The following is a 15,226-nucleotide window of genomic DNA, read 5'->3' on the forward strand; positions in this document are numbered from 1 at the left end:
TCTTATTACAAAAAAATATGTTTTATTATTTCAATGCAAATTATATTTATCTGAAAATTAATTGAAAACTATAATGATTTTATAAATAATTTTATTTATCTCAAATACTATTAGTCAAAAAAGTATAATTAATAACAATTTACATATATTTCTACCACTTTTTTAATATGTGTAAAAAATATCAAATTGACATTTATTTAGAAATGGAGAGAGTACTATAAGTCTATAACGAAGTTGGTTTACCTTCTTTATCTCGTGACGTTGATGTGCAGTTATTTATTTATTTTTGTCAAAGGGTGTGCCGTTATTTAGTCTGCAGAAGCCCATCTAATTTCTTATATTGGTATTTTCATGAGTTCTTAATCATGTACTCAGTAGTCTTGTTTGGTGTTTCTTTAATTTACAATTGATTACAAAATTATATTTGTAGCTGATCCCAAATGCGGTTGTTAGCACTGATATGTATGTAACAAATCCTAGATACTTAGATTTTAGATATCCGTCTAAAATTTCAGGTATTCATCAGTCTCGATACTAAGAGCATCTCCAAAAAATCTCTCTATATTTTAGAGTTTTCAAAACTCTATATTTGAAATTTCAAAATGTCTTTCTCCAAAAATAAAACTTGAAATTTAACTTTAAAATTATTTGTAGTTTACACTATGGTCCTTATATTTGTTATATAAATCCATAAATTTTTTATAAATAACTAGCACATATATAAAAATATTACAATACTTTTAATTAATAAAATCTTACACTAAAATATAAAATTATAAATAGAAATAAATAATTAAATATTAAAATACAAGCAAAATACCAAATTATTTCATAAAATTATTTCCGTAATACTCCATCTTCGGTTACACAAAATTTGTTTGGACAATATTTTAGAAGTTCCGGAGAAAATTTACTAGACTACTAGTGTTGTTGTAATATTTAAATTTGGTAATAATTATGTCTTCATGTATTTTCTTTAAAAAATATTTTTATTAAGTTTCTTTTGTAATATTCTTGTTGTCTAATTCTAGTTTTAAAATATTATAAATCTTATTTTAAATTTTTTGTTTAATTTTATGTGTAAAATTTGAATTTATAAAAATAAATTTGAAATATTTATGATATACAAAAATTTTAAGGATTAAAATGATAAATGAAAAAATACATAAGAATCATAAATGTGATGTATAATTAATTATAAGGACCAAAATGCAAATAAAAAGATGAAACTTCAAATTTAGAGTTTTGAGTAGTGAAACTTCAAATATGAAGTTTTACTCCTTAAAACTCTAAATTTGAAGTTTTTAAATTCTTTTTTTGGAGAACAAAAAAAAATCTATATTAGAAGTTTTTAAATTCTTTTTTGGAGAGCAAAAAAAATCTATATTTGAAGTTATAGAGCTTCTTTTGGAGATTCTGAAGTTTAATTGGTTTTTCTAATTAATTAGTTTTGTCAAAAGTTTTTTTTAATATAGTACTTTTAATATTTTTTACAATACATTGATAAATATTTAATGATCCATTTATAGCTCATATTTCATTATTTATCACATATATATGTCGTCGTGCGATATATAATATGTTTCTAATTAAAGCCAAAATTCGGATACTATTACTCATGATTAATCACTCATCAACCACCATGATTTTACTATTATTTCTATCACCGCTTTGAAAAAGAGGTAAAAACTCAATAGACATATAATCTACTTTTTATAATAATGTCCATATACACCCAATAAAAAGCTTCGCAAACAAAATGATTATCGAGTAGGGCGAAAAGAATGTATATAAAATGATACCATTTAGGAAGAAAATATTTCGTCCAAAAAAAAAAAAAAAAGGAAGAAAATACATGAAGTACAAAGTTGCCAGTTGTACGATCTCTGTGAATAGGCGCGACACCTTCCTCATTACAAAGTTACGAACACTATATAGTTTACACTTTACACATATAGAAATCGCATTATGACACTATAAGATCTAATAAATAATTTTGAACAAAAAATGACAATTCATCAAGAAAACAGTAATGCAAGATTTTAGTGATTAACTGGTAACAAATTTGTAATTCTAAATACTATTAATCAATCATCTGAAAAAAAAAATCTTATTTGTTTATACTATTAAAGCTAACTTTAAAAGCAATGAAGAATTGGTCTATTAATTCAAACTTTTGAATTATATAGTAGGAATGTAAAAAATCATAGGTTCACATTTTATAATTGGGGAGATGTGCTTTCCAATAAAATATCATAATCTATACTTCGTCTGAGAAAAATATATGTGCCTAAAGATTTAAAACCTCTTATTAAATAAAAAATTAATTTCAAAATATGTTTGTTTCATTCCATTTAGGTACAATTTTCCAAAACCGTTAACAAATTCAAACTAAAAGAAGGGAATAATATATAGCTGATGGGTTAACCGTCTATAGATATGATATGGACTAGAACTTTGATGAAAATTTTAAGAATTTGTAGGTTAGCCCGACTATTGCATATGCAACAAACAGGCTATAATTTTTTTTCTGCTATGATAGATTTTATTTTTGGAAACAGTTGAATTTCTTCTTGGAAGCATGGTTGAATATGTTCATCGATCGTAGATGATTATTGTTAAATGTAAAAGCATAAGAAAAATGACGTAATAGACACAAAAATATAAGTACTCTTGTTTTGTATATTAAACTCATATTAATTAGTGAGACATTGAGTTATCATAAGACAATCAAAAGATTACCTACATCAATCTTTGAGATTTCAATGAGGTAAAGAGTCGAAAGTGTATTTCAACACAAATATCTCATAGGTGGAACAAAAAAAAGGAGAAACTCCATTAATTAAATAAATAAACTCATATTTAAACATTTTAAGCACATATATATACACACATATGAGAGATAGTCACATCACAACTAAAAATTTAACAATCTCTCTCCTATAAGTTTTAATGGCGATTTAAGAGACCCGTAGTTCTCTGATTCCCCTCCGGTTTGCACTCTCATCGAAACACAAATCAACGATAATCTCTCACTCTCTTTACTCATTCTTCTTATTTGGATAAGATCTCTCTCTATCTCTCTCTCCCTCATTTTCAGCAGATTCAATCCAAACCCTAACCGCTTTGATTCTGATCGCAGAATATTAATATTCTCTTCAAAAAAACTATAAATATTTTGACAAAAAACACTTTTTTACCATCACTTTTTTACTTTCTTACTCCACACCATAAATGTCAAGTTATCAATCTGTCCTTTGCCCTTAACTACTGTCACCACCACCACTTCTATACTACAAACCCTTCTCTTACTTTCCTAACAATACGTACTTAAAATACATTACAAATACCTACCAAGGCCCTATAAAACGCAAGAGAAAGATAGAGAAGTGATTCTTGGTTTAGCTTTCTTGATATGGATTTTTGTTGGAAGAGAGAGATGGAAGGTAAACTAGCACATGACTACTTGTCGTCCACAAAGCGCCACCAACACGGCATGATGACGTCACCGCACCGTGTCTGCGTCGTCACCGGGCCGGTGATCGTAGGGGCCGGACCGTCGGGGCTAGCGACGGCGGCTTGTCTAAAGGAGAGAAACATAACTTCAGTAATACTAGAGAGATCAAATTGCATAGCTTCACTATGGCAGCTCAAGACTTACGACCGCCTCCATCTCCACCTTCCTAAGCAGTTCTGTGAGCTTCCTCTCGTACCCTTTCCCGACCACTTCCCAACTTATCCGACCAAACAGCAGTTCATCGAGTATCTCGAGGACTACGCCCGGAGGTTCGATATACGACCGGAGTTTGGTCAGACGGTTGAGTCCGCAGAGTTTGATGCGAACCTAGGGATGTGGCGCGTGGTGAGCGTTGGTGAAGAGGGCACGACGGAGTATGTTTGCCGGTGGTTGGTGGCTGCTACGGGGGAGAATGCGGAGCCGGTGGTCCCTAGGTTTGAGGGGATGGAGAAGTTTAAGGCCACGGGGGTGGTTAAGCACACGAGTCAATATAAGACCGGTGGAGATTTTGTCGGAAAAAAGGTTTTGGTCGTGGGATGTGGAAACTCCGGCATGGAGGTTTGTTTGGATCTCTGCAACTTCGGTGCTCAGCCTTCTCTCGTTGTCAGAGACGCGGTGAGTCTCTGTTTTTTGTTTTTGTTCTAAGAAAAAAGTTATTGGGAGGTTAAATTATTATTTTTCATATGCATTTTCGATATTTTGTGGCTCTTTCATGCTTTTTAGAGTTCTTCTATGCTAAAAACAAAATCACATCAAAGGGTTTTTTCATTCATGTTGATATACCCAATTCTTTTAGAGACCAGATATTATCACTTTCCTTTCTTTTTTCTTTTTCTTTTCTGAACTCTTACGATTTAGAAAATGTTTTGAGTTCTTTTATCCGATATTAAAACAATTTTTATTTATTTATTTGATTGTACCAGATAATATTCCGTTCTACGAATATGTTTTAGGTAAATAAATAGATTTTATTCAGTTTGATAATATCCATATTTGAATTTTATTAATCTGTTTAATTATTTCAAAATTTTACGGGAAAATTCAAAGGATGATACCATCCTAATCTAAGATTTATTCTATCTTTTATTCCCTTGTGACTTCAAGTTCCAACAATGTGTTAATATAGTTTTTAAAAATAGATAAAGAGGTTTACCTAATTTCTTTAATACGAAAATACAATTTTATAATATATTTGGAGAATGATAACTATCAGAACATAACTTTATTGGGATTTTCACGAGCATGCGCAAATAAAAATATCATAGTCTCTCTATATTAGAAAACGATTTTCTCATTCGATCTTTTATTGCAATATTTACTAATTATGTTGTTGTTTTTTTCTTAACTGGTGAAGGTGCACGTCCTGCCACGAGAGATGTTGGGTACTTCAACTTTTGGGCTGTCCATGTTGTTACTCAAATGGTTGCCCATCCAACTCGTTGACAGTTTCCTCTTGGTTGTTTCCCGGTTCATCCTCGGGGATACCACCCTGTTAGGACTTAACCGACCCCTGATAGGCCCATTAAAGCTCAAAAATCTCACCGGCAAAACTCCAGTTCTCGACGTTGGAACGCTTGCCAAGATCAAAACGGGAGATATCAAGGTACAGATATATCTTAATCAACCATGATACATGGGTCATATATATATATATATATATATATATATATGTATATGTATATGTATGTGCTAAGAACCGGTTTACTGATTGTGATATATGATTTGTTTAAATGGCAAAAGGTGTGTTCCGGGATAAGAAGGTTAAAACATCATGAAGTTGAGTTCGATAACGGTAGAACGGAGAGATTTGACGCCATAATATTGGCAACTGGCTACAAAAGCAACGTACCCTCTTGGCTAAAGGTAGTCCAATAATGATAATATAGTTATTTACCTGTCTACATTATTTAATACAATGATCATTAGTACCCTATTAAAAATTCACCTCTTTTTAGTAATATACATATATGTATATATATATATATTAAAGTCGCATTAAATGGATTTTTGAAAACCAAATAACTTTGCAGGAGAATAAAATGTTTAGTAAGAAAGATGGATTTCCAATGCAAGAGTTTCCAGAGGGATGGAGAGGGGAATGTGGGCTATATGCGGTCGGTTTCACAAAACGTGGGATCTTTGGAGCATCAATGGATGCAAAGAGAATAGCTCAAGACATATACGAGTCTTCAAGAAAATCTGGTCAACCCCATAGACATATACAAGTATTCATGGCAAGAAAATCTGATCAAGCATGTAGTAGAGTACTAGACGGTTGAGAAATGGAAGGTTTCTATCAAGAAACAACATGTTTGCAGCCGAGGTAGGGATCAAAGAAAAAAGTTGATGGTTTTTGGTTTCAAAGCAGATTTGGGGAGTTATGTAAATTAAGACTTATCTCCAGCTGCAATGCAAATTGGGGGAAGGAAAGAATGAAAAGGAAACCTAGTGAGAGTGATTGTGGTGGGAATTGATGATCATCTGCCCAAAGGAGAGGAGGGGACCCTCTCTCTTTGCATGCTTATAACCCACTTTGTAAATCTTTCTATACCTTCTTTCTATGTTTCTAATTTTTTTTTCTTTAGTTTTCCTTAGGTAGGTATGCGCTTTGTTTTTCTTACCTTTTTAGTTCAATTTTTTTGGCTGAGTATTGTGGTGAGTTTTTTTTTCTTTTTGTTATATACATATCACTTGTTTGATTAAAACTCTTGTTTTTTTAACGGACATAAGAAGAGTTCAATTGTTACAAAACCAAAATAAAAAGCTTGGAAAATGTCCAATGAGTGTGTCAATGATATTTCGTTGTCGAAATGATTTCATTCCCTAGTAGAAGTATCATATAAACATGGACCACCTCCTTGTACATTCGTCAGAAATTAAGTCCTGCACATTTATCATTCTTCTGACCCGTTTTCCAATTATTGTTAGATGTACGATCTCCACATGATTTCTTGTCATATTTTTGAATTAAACTAGGTAGCTATACAGCCTATATTATACATAAATCTATACTAGCTAGATCCCATGTCAGATAGATCGTTAGGGTTAGATTCCATGATAGATTTGTTACCTTGGTCGTGTTGATACAATATTCCATGGAAAAGGTTAACAAAATCTTCATGTATGATTTGCGGTAAGCGACGTCAAACATATAATATCAAAATAAGTTCACCATGCATTTTGTCATCCAAATTATAACAAATTATTTTATGTGAACCATACGACTTTGCATGTATTTTTCCCATAGAAAATCGTAACTGGTGATATAATAAATCGTTAGAAATATCCAACCTGGTCTAACAAAATTGTTTATTTGATCTAAAGCAAATTAGATGGATCATATTTATAGGGGTGACTATTTTTCCACGAAAACTATCATATAGCATCAGATGTCCACCAAACTATGACTTCGTTCTAAATCTCTCTAAATTAAAAATTACAAATCTATTTTTCCCCGAGTCGATAGTTCGAAATGTAGTTATCCATAGACCATGGTTTTAATTGGTTTGCTGTTAACCAAACAATTTTACTAGCTAAACCAAACATTTTTAACAACTAAACCAAAAAAAAATATCAGACCCAACTATCTAACAGTTCCGACCCCTTTACATCTTCTTCTTCACCCGAGGAGCGAGAGATCAATTCCTCCTCCTTCACCATCCACAACATTGATATCTATCTGAGAGGAAATATTTGAAGGTTTGAGAGGAAGATATTGGTCTAAAATTTGAAGGTTTGATATCTTTTTATGATGGTGTATTGTTTATGTCATCGAGATCTGATATATTTTAGAGTTGCGGATCAAGTGTTTCTAATTTCATCTGAATTTTGATTGTTTAAGGATATATCAAAAGTTTTCTCTAATCTGTAAAGAAAACAAGTGGAGGAAGAGTGCCATCATCTCTTGCTCGTTGGGAGAAGAAGACATTAACGGTTCAGGTTTGGTTTTTCTTTTCCTTTTTTGTTTAGTTGGTTAAAAATGTTTGGTTTAGTTGGTTAAATTGCTTGGTAAACAGTAAACCAGTTAAAACCGTAAAATTTCAAACTATCGATTCAAGGAAAAATAAGTTTGTAATTTTTAATTCAGGAAGATTTAGAACGAGGTCATAGTTTGGTAGACATTTGATACTATATGATAGTTCTCGTGGAGAAATAGCACGTTTACCCTATTTAGTGATTTTAATAAAAAAATTATCAGCTGCATATATGTTAGTATCAGCATTGTTTGTTAGTAATTTTATCAAATATCAACTATTGAATAACATTTTCAAGGTGATTCAATATTGGTTCTTAATTGGTACCAACAAATTCTTAGTAACTTCACCACAAACTATAAGCGTTTGGCCACAAAAAATTGAGACATATGAGAATCAGGTTTAACAGAAGAAGAAAAAATAAAACAGGACTGTTTCTATTTCTTCGTATAGTCTTTGGACCATTAACCATGTGGTTGTCCTTAAAAGCATGTGATTAGAGAATGTACACTCACCTTAGAACCCTGTGGGTTCATTGTCTGGATTTTCATGGGTTGTGAATGTTTTACTGGCCGGTAACTAGTTCAAATCTAGAAGACTAAACTGTGTTTCATTTATATAATAAAGCTTTAATAAGAGATTAAATTCTAACATACATAAGGGAAAAGGGAAAAAATGGAATAAGGATCTTTCAGAAATTTACTTTTGTAAAAGGCACTCAAGTAACAAGCTGGAGCCCTACACTTTTGCCAAGCTGTTGGGGAAATTTTAGGAAACAATATCAGAGATTCAGATCCCAAATCAAATCTTTCAATTTTATTTTTGTCAACATCAAATCATTAAATCGAAACATCTCCTTTTATCTTAATTTTTTTTATGAAGTAATTAGTAGTGGCTGACTCCAAGAAGGCAAACATATTGCATGTATCTTGCAGTTCCAAGTCCCACATTTTTAACAGAAGAAGCACTTGCTTCTTTCAAAGCATGTTTCTGCTTTTTTCTGAAGTTCTTTTTTTTTCTTTAATTTTTCCTTTTTTAGTTGGTGCTTTTTATTGGCTCTGAATTATATAGTTGGCTTGTCAGCCAAATTATGTTGGAAAGTGGTGCTCTTCGACAGTAAACGGTATAGATGATTGCGTCCATAACTTATTCATATATGACTTGGAAAATCAGAATATGTCTGACGATATTTTCATGCACTATACAAATGAACTATTCTATATTCTACCTTACACAGACAATTTTTTTCCATTCATTTCTAGTTTACTTCACAGATTAAATTTCAGTTGAAAAGTCGATCCGTTAAAGAGATCCTTTATTTTCGACTACATTGCAATTGCATGAATATATAGTTCGTACTAACTCTCTAAGTTGACATTGTCATCTTTTTTTAACAGACTCCATGTTACAAAAACAGTCCTAAGCTTCAAATGATATTTTCTTTTGAAAGATCCCAAATTTTTGTCGGTACATAATTGAATTTGGGGTCAAAACCCCGGTGACACGAACCAAGTGGAGTAACCATTAGGTTATTCGTCCATATATACCAATAATATATAAACATTTGTTGACAATATCAATATAAAAAAATATAATATATATATCATACTTTAAAATGATTAAATGCAGATATTACATGGTCTTAATACTTATATAGTTAAAGGACACCTCATTTTAGTAGAAATATAATTCAAGACTGAAACAATATTTTAAAGTTCTAGGATTATATTATAAGGTGCCTCACTTGTGTACTATAACCGCTTTCGTTCATTCATCTATTAACTTATTTTTTGAAGTGTGATTTACTTTATGTTATTTTACTTGTGGTTGAATTGTCTATTTCATTTAGACAAAGGATTAATAGATTGGAAAGATAGATAAAACAATGAAAAAATATAACAATTCAAATTTCTGCGGGAAAAAGTTTTTTTTTTGCCAATAAAAAATAAAGAAATAACTATTATTTAAGTTAAACCAGAAAAAGAAAAACAACTAGAAGTTCAAATAGACGAGGGAAATAAGTTTGGAACTTAATAAAAATTCGTATATATTATTGGGAAATGTGGTCCATATGAGTCTGGTAAATGCATCTTCTCTCCTCCACAACAAGGGAAGTGAACTCGCTGGACGATCCAGCCGCTCTCGTACATTTGGCACTCATGGGTCCTAATTGTCTATGAACCATCCGATTCCGCAAGCTTTGAGCTCTCACTGGTCCTTCGCATTCATTATCTCAACGGTCTCAAATGGACCATTACAGTTTTGCATTCGTTAATGTTTATTCTGTTATATAAATTTAATTTGAATGAGAAAGAAACATACTGGGCAGTGAGATTAGTAGTCAAACGTGACTGGTCCTATCATCCCACGGTTATGGATCGTTAAAGCTTTGACTGATCAATGATTAAAAGTAATCTCGGATTCTAAATAACCTGTCAGCAGATTTGACGTGACAATACATCTCTCCGTAATTACTCACGAGGATTTTAACTAATAAAAGCCACACCAAACTTTACCAATACTTTTTTGTTTTCCTTCTTTCTTTTTGAAACATGTTTTCTTCTAATGAAACATCATACTAATTTAGTTTGCAAAAAAAAAACTCATACTAATTTCAATAATTGTGTTTACTCCAAATTTCAGTGTCTACATATAAAGTTATATAGATTATATTTTATCAAATCTCATATATTATATCATGTTGGAAATAATATTTATGTAAGATTATCATTATTTTGGTTCATTTGAGATGATAGTCTAATTTAGTGTAATATTCAGCACAATAATAGTATAGGATATATTTTATCATATTTAAAACAAACAGGTTTAAATGAATCTGGAAATAGAATTCAATGAAGATACAAGTTTATGATATGTAACTGAACTGGGGTTTCCTTTCTTTTCGATCAGTTGTACTTGTAACTATATTTTTAATCAAATTTTGTAGCGAATTTTCAAAACGTTAAACATTAAAAAAAACAATTATTGGAAGGATCATATTGTTAGGTTTGACAAGTATAGATCTTAATACTAATATTTATGCCCAAGCCCTAAAAGTCCTTGTGAATTGAGTTGGGAAGTGATTAATAGGATAAACTCGATCACGTAGATATATACTTCAACAAATCAAAACAATCATGATCGTGCAACGAATCTAGAAAATTTTACTAGAAAATTACTATGCAAAAGATTTTGTTCCATGGCTCACATATATATGCATGGTCAGCATCAACTAATACCACTTTGATCCAAAGCTACCACTAGAGTTTTGATTTGTGTACATCACATGCCGTCTACTTCATCAACATAAGACACGCATTGTCGGAGGTCTTAACATCAGTTTCAGAGCTGCCTCGTCAACATAAGCTACGGTGAGATAGAGAAACTCGTCAACTGGTGTGATGAAAATTACTCTTCAATATATCGTAGTAATTAACAAAAATAAATAAATCAATCAGTGGTTTGCCGTGCATCTTTTCATCCATCTCCAATCAATGTACAATCAGCATCAATTCATGTACTCTTAAAAGCAACAATAATTAACAAAATGTGTAACTTACTAGCACGTGGTAGCCCAACACAAAAAGCATGATATGAAGGTCATATGTAATCATGACCCATTCTTGTTATTTTTAAAAATATAGGCTGAAATAGTTCACTAGCTGGAAGATTTTGGTTAAAACCCCTTCCATATATTGAAATCTTAGAAAATGAGTTGGCGAGTTTGCATGCCATTGTCAGACACCATACAACCATAAAATATGTACTGTTCTCTTGTTGTTTTAAAGTGGGAACCTAAAATACGTTGTAAGAGTGTGGTGAAATTGGGTTTGCAAAATGAAACAAATTACTGGTTACAAAGTTGTAAAAATGGAAAGAAAATTAGGCTTAGATGGCATAATGGAACAATATTACACAGCTCAAATTCTACGTCATAGTGAATCAGTTTTCCCTTCTAATCATTTTTACTAAAAACATTTCACGCTGAAGAAAATGTATCCTACATAGGGATGCATGTGTTCAAAATCAGATGAGTACACACAAACCTCTCTCTCTCCCTCTCTCTTACACATGCGAAGAGATGAGACAAAGATTCTATAGTGGAAGTAAGTGTGGAAATGAGGTGCAAAGGGTGGTCCTAAGTAAAAGGTCTCAGAAGATACTTATGCCTTTCCAGTGTATTGCAAGCGATTAAAATTACAAAAACAAAAGTGATGTCTCTTCACTTTAGGGTCCACTCTTCTCTTTTTTCCCTTTAATAGGTCAATCGAAGAAGACGGATCGTGATTGTGCATGCTCATTACTGGATACTTGGTTTTCTCTTGTTATTCTTTTTTCTTAGCCTACATGAAAAGAGAAATAATAAGTGATATATTCTTATTATCAGAGCTTTCTTCAGCTCACTCTAAAGCGTTCCTTGTAAACACCAATTGCTATAAGTCATTCATGCACTTACATACAGCCAAAAAGTGAATGTTTGCAAAATTTCTACACAGTTGGTTCCCACTTTCTCCAAATTCATTCCATTTTGTTTTTTATAGAAAGGATATTCCGTTTTCTTCATTCGTTATATGTTATGATTATTGTTGTTGGTCTGTGTTCCTAATCCGTGTATAATTAGCTAGACAGATTTCTGTTGTGAAAATGAGAATGTGCCATCTGTTCTAACTAGTATATCCGTAAATCTTTCTCTCACAATTTTTTTTCACATTGGAAAATTAGTTTTCATGGAAAAAAATCATCATAGGCGTAAATTAGTGAGTGTTTGAGCGCCATTTTCCCAATGCGTAGTTAGACGTTAACTAAGGTGGGTATCAGTTTATATATTTGTCAACAATTTACTTATCATATGGTTACGTAACTTCACTTCGCAAGATATTAATGTTAAAATGATACATTATATCCGTGTTAAAATAGATAGTTAGATACATAATACTAATGTTAAAAAGTAGATACATTATATATTATAGTACTGTTTATCACCCGCTAACCTACTGGTTAATTAAGTCAGATAATTAAACTTGGAGCATATCAGAAGTTGTGGGCCTAATGGTTGGTGAAAGCATGACAGTGTAATAACACACACACACTCATTCCTCCTAGATTCGCCTTTATATATTTATTTTGAAAATTTTCAATTTATTTCTTTCACTAGTAAGAAACCAAACGATATATCGCAGCGTGTGTTTCATCAAGCCTCTTTTCTGTTGAGTAATTTCCAAATTTGATGATAACAAAACGTTACAAAAGTATTTGCATGGTTTGGGCTATTTCTAGATACAAAATTACTTGCAGAAGGTCATCACACTGTTACGTTAGAACTCTGAAACATAGATCTCCAAACTAAATTTCAAGTTTTAGTTTGAACAATCAAATTGGTAGTATTGGGTTTGGTGCGTGATTTCTGTCGGGCCTTTTGGATAAGGCCCATATTGTTCAATGTGACGGATACACCAACACTGAATACATCTGTGTACACTCATTCTCCTACCATGGATTAAAAAACATAAAGTCGAAAATAGTAATGAAAACGAATGTATTGGAAGCCATAAATGAGTTGGTTGTTCGTTTTAGTTTTCTCTTTGTAAGAAAAGTCCACACGAAAGTTACGAATGCCATATCTTCACTGTCCCTTTTGGTTTGATTTTTTGAAACTTTTCTCGATCGAAGTGAAAAATTTCATGGCCACATGACACCTAAATCCCGTCAAAACATGCTGGAGACCGTCCTTCATTAATGGTAAGTTGATTTGGATAGACATAATTGATTTTTAAATAGGGAAGTTACCATAACTCTAAGAGATTGATCAAAAAGAACATACTCTCATGTACAGAGATGTTTGGTCCATCGCATTACGGATATGTTCTTTGGAATCGACTGATGGATAGAAAATGGACATGCACCAAGGAGAACACATCAAAAAGTCTCAAGTAAAACAGAGGAAAATTATAAACACTCTCCAACACATAAGGAGTATGTTAACGAATAAAGATAGGGCTATGCAAACTCTTTGTGCAATATTCAAAACCACGTGCCGACTTATTATTGATTGATGCTTTGTACATGAAATTGATCTCCAACATTCTCTATTCTCATATATTATAAGTTATACAATCCCCTGTATATTAATTTTGGAGCATTACAACATGTTTTCGTAGCCACGTGTCATTACAATAATGATTCTTAGAATTGTTAGAAAAATAAGTTGGTCCATATAAACATATACTATGTTTTTTATTAAACTAACTATCAAATTAATTAGTAGTATAATAAAAGCTATGGAATTACCTAATATGATTAACATATATATGACAATTAATGATTATGAATAATACATATTTGATAACAACTTTTCTAACCTCTCTCTCTCTTTTATTTAATTTTATACTATTAAAAGAAATTAAACAATCACATTAAGCATATAAGAAAAATTTAGATTTTTTCTTATATGTTATATTTTGAATTTTTTAAAATGACTATAAATTACTAAAAATGGTAAAAGTCTCACATTGAAAATTCTGTAATCAATGGGTTTAACTTTTTTTTTGTTCAAGCAAGATACAAATGATCATATATCGTAGGGGTGGGTGTTCGGATATACGTTCGGGTTCGTATCGGATATTTCAGTATAAAGGTATAGAACACGTTTGGGTATTTCTACACTTCGAGTCGGGTTCAAGTATTTTATGTTCGGATTCGGATATTTTGGATCGGGTTTGGATATTTAAATTTTGAAGAAAACATAAATAAATTATTCATTTTTTTTATTTTTTGTATTTAAAATATATTTACCTTAACCGGATTTCTAATTTTTAAAAGGTTAAACTATTAAAAGGTTTGGAGATAAAACTTTAAAAATAGAAAGACACTAATTTAGTTGTTGTTTTGAAATTTTAGATGCAACTTTTCTTGATGCAAGAAACAAGAGCTTGATATGTATATTAAGTGAGTAGCAAATGATTTTGTCGATAATTATATGTATATTATCTAATTTTGAGCAATAAGCATCATTAATATAAATATTTTGAGTAAAATGAGAGAAGTAAACTAGAAATATATGGTTAAGTATACTTATGTTTTGTTATCTTCGGATACAGTGGTGGAGCCAGCCTAGTTTTTTAGGAGGGTCAAACTCTTAATTTGTATATATTACATTGGTCAACATACCCACAATTTGTAAAATTTTCCTTATTTTTAGTACAAATTCATGTAATTTTTTTGTATGTTTTAAAAATCATGTGGGTTATTTGACCACCCTCCTAACCAGCTACCTCCGCCACTGTTCGGATATCCATTCGGGTTTGGATTCAGATATTACCCGAACGGGTGAAATAAGTAATTTGTTTTGTTGTTCTAGAATTAGATAATTTTTAAACCGGGCTGGTGACCATATACTAGACAGACGTTTATATTTTGAGTCTGCACATATATTATATAACAGCTTGATATATTAGATTTGAATACAGTTTGCCGGTGATTTTGTTTTTAAAAATTTAATTTTTAGATATGTATCGGGAATGAAACTAATTTTTACATATGTCCATTTTTAAATTGACACTTATGTAATTCACCGAGTTCATAGAATAAGTTTTTTTTTGTCATCAGAATAAGTTAAAAAAAAACTTAACTCATATCAATGAATGATATGAAACAAAGATCAGAACGAAAGCACAATTTTATAAAGGTGGAAAATTAAATCACTTACGAAAAGTCAATAGTAAACAAATTGGGAGAA

At 31.3% G+C, this 15,226-nt stretch overlaps 1 protein-coding gene across 1 annotated transcript; it reads left to right on the forward strand.

The window, feature by feature from the left end:
* The first annotated feature begins 1,272 nt into the window (after positions 1-1,272).
* Positions 1,273-15,081, forward strand: LOC103854740 (indole-3-pyruvate monooxygenase YUCCA6). Its single transcript, XM_009131702.3, has 4 exons — positions 1,273-4,132; positions 4,872-5,120; positions 5,258-5,380; positions 5,548-15,081. Exons 1-4 carry the CDS (start codon positions 3,416-3,418, stop codon positions 5,794-5,796), a joined length of 1,338 nt encoding a protein of 445 aa, XP_009129950.1. The 5' UTR covers positions 1,273-3,415; the 3' UTR covers positions 5,797-15,081.
* Positions 15,082-15,226: the final 145 nt, after the last annotated feature.

Source organism: Brassica rapa, chromosome A02 (genome assembly GCF_000309985.2).
Source record: "Brassica rapa cultivar Chiifu-401-42 chromosome A02, CAAS_Brap_v3.01, whole genome shotgun sequence".
Classification (NCBI taxonomy): domain Eukaryota; kingdom Viridiplantae; phylum Streptophyta; class Magnoliopsida; order Brassicales; family Brassicaceae; genus Brassica; species Brassica rapa.

Bases quoted from the DNA above. Each gene is read 5' to 3' on its own strand.
- LOC103854740 (XM_009131702.3), top strand. From the start codon at position 3,416: ATGGATTTTTGTTGGAAGAGAGAGATGGAAGGTAAACTAGCACATGAC. The intron at 4,133-4,871 runs GTGAGTCTCTGT...TAACTGGTGAAG, and splicing joins CTCTCGTTGTCAGAGACGCG to GTGCACGTCCTGCCACGAGA. The intron at 5,121-5,257 runs GTACAGATATAT...AAATGGCAAAAG, and splicing joins TCAAAACGGGAGATATCAAG to GTGTGTTCCGGGATAAGAAG.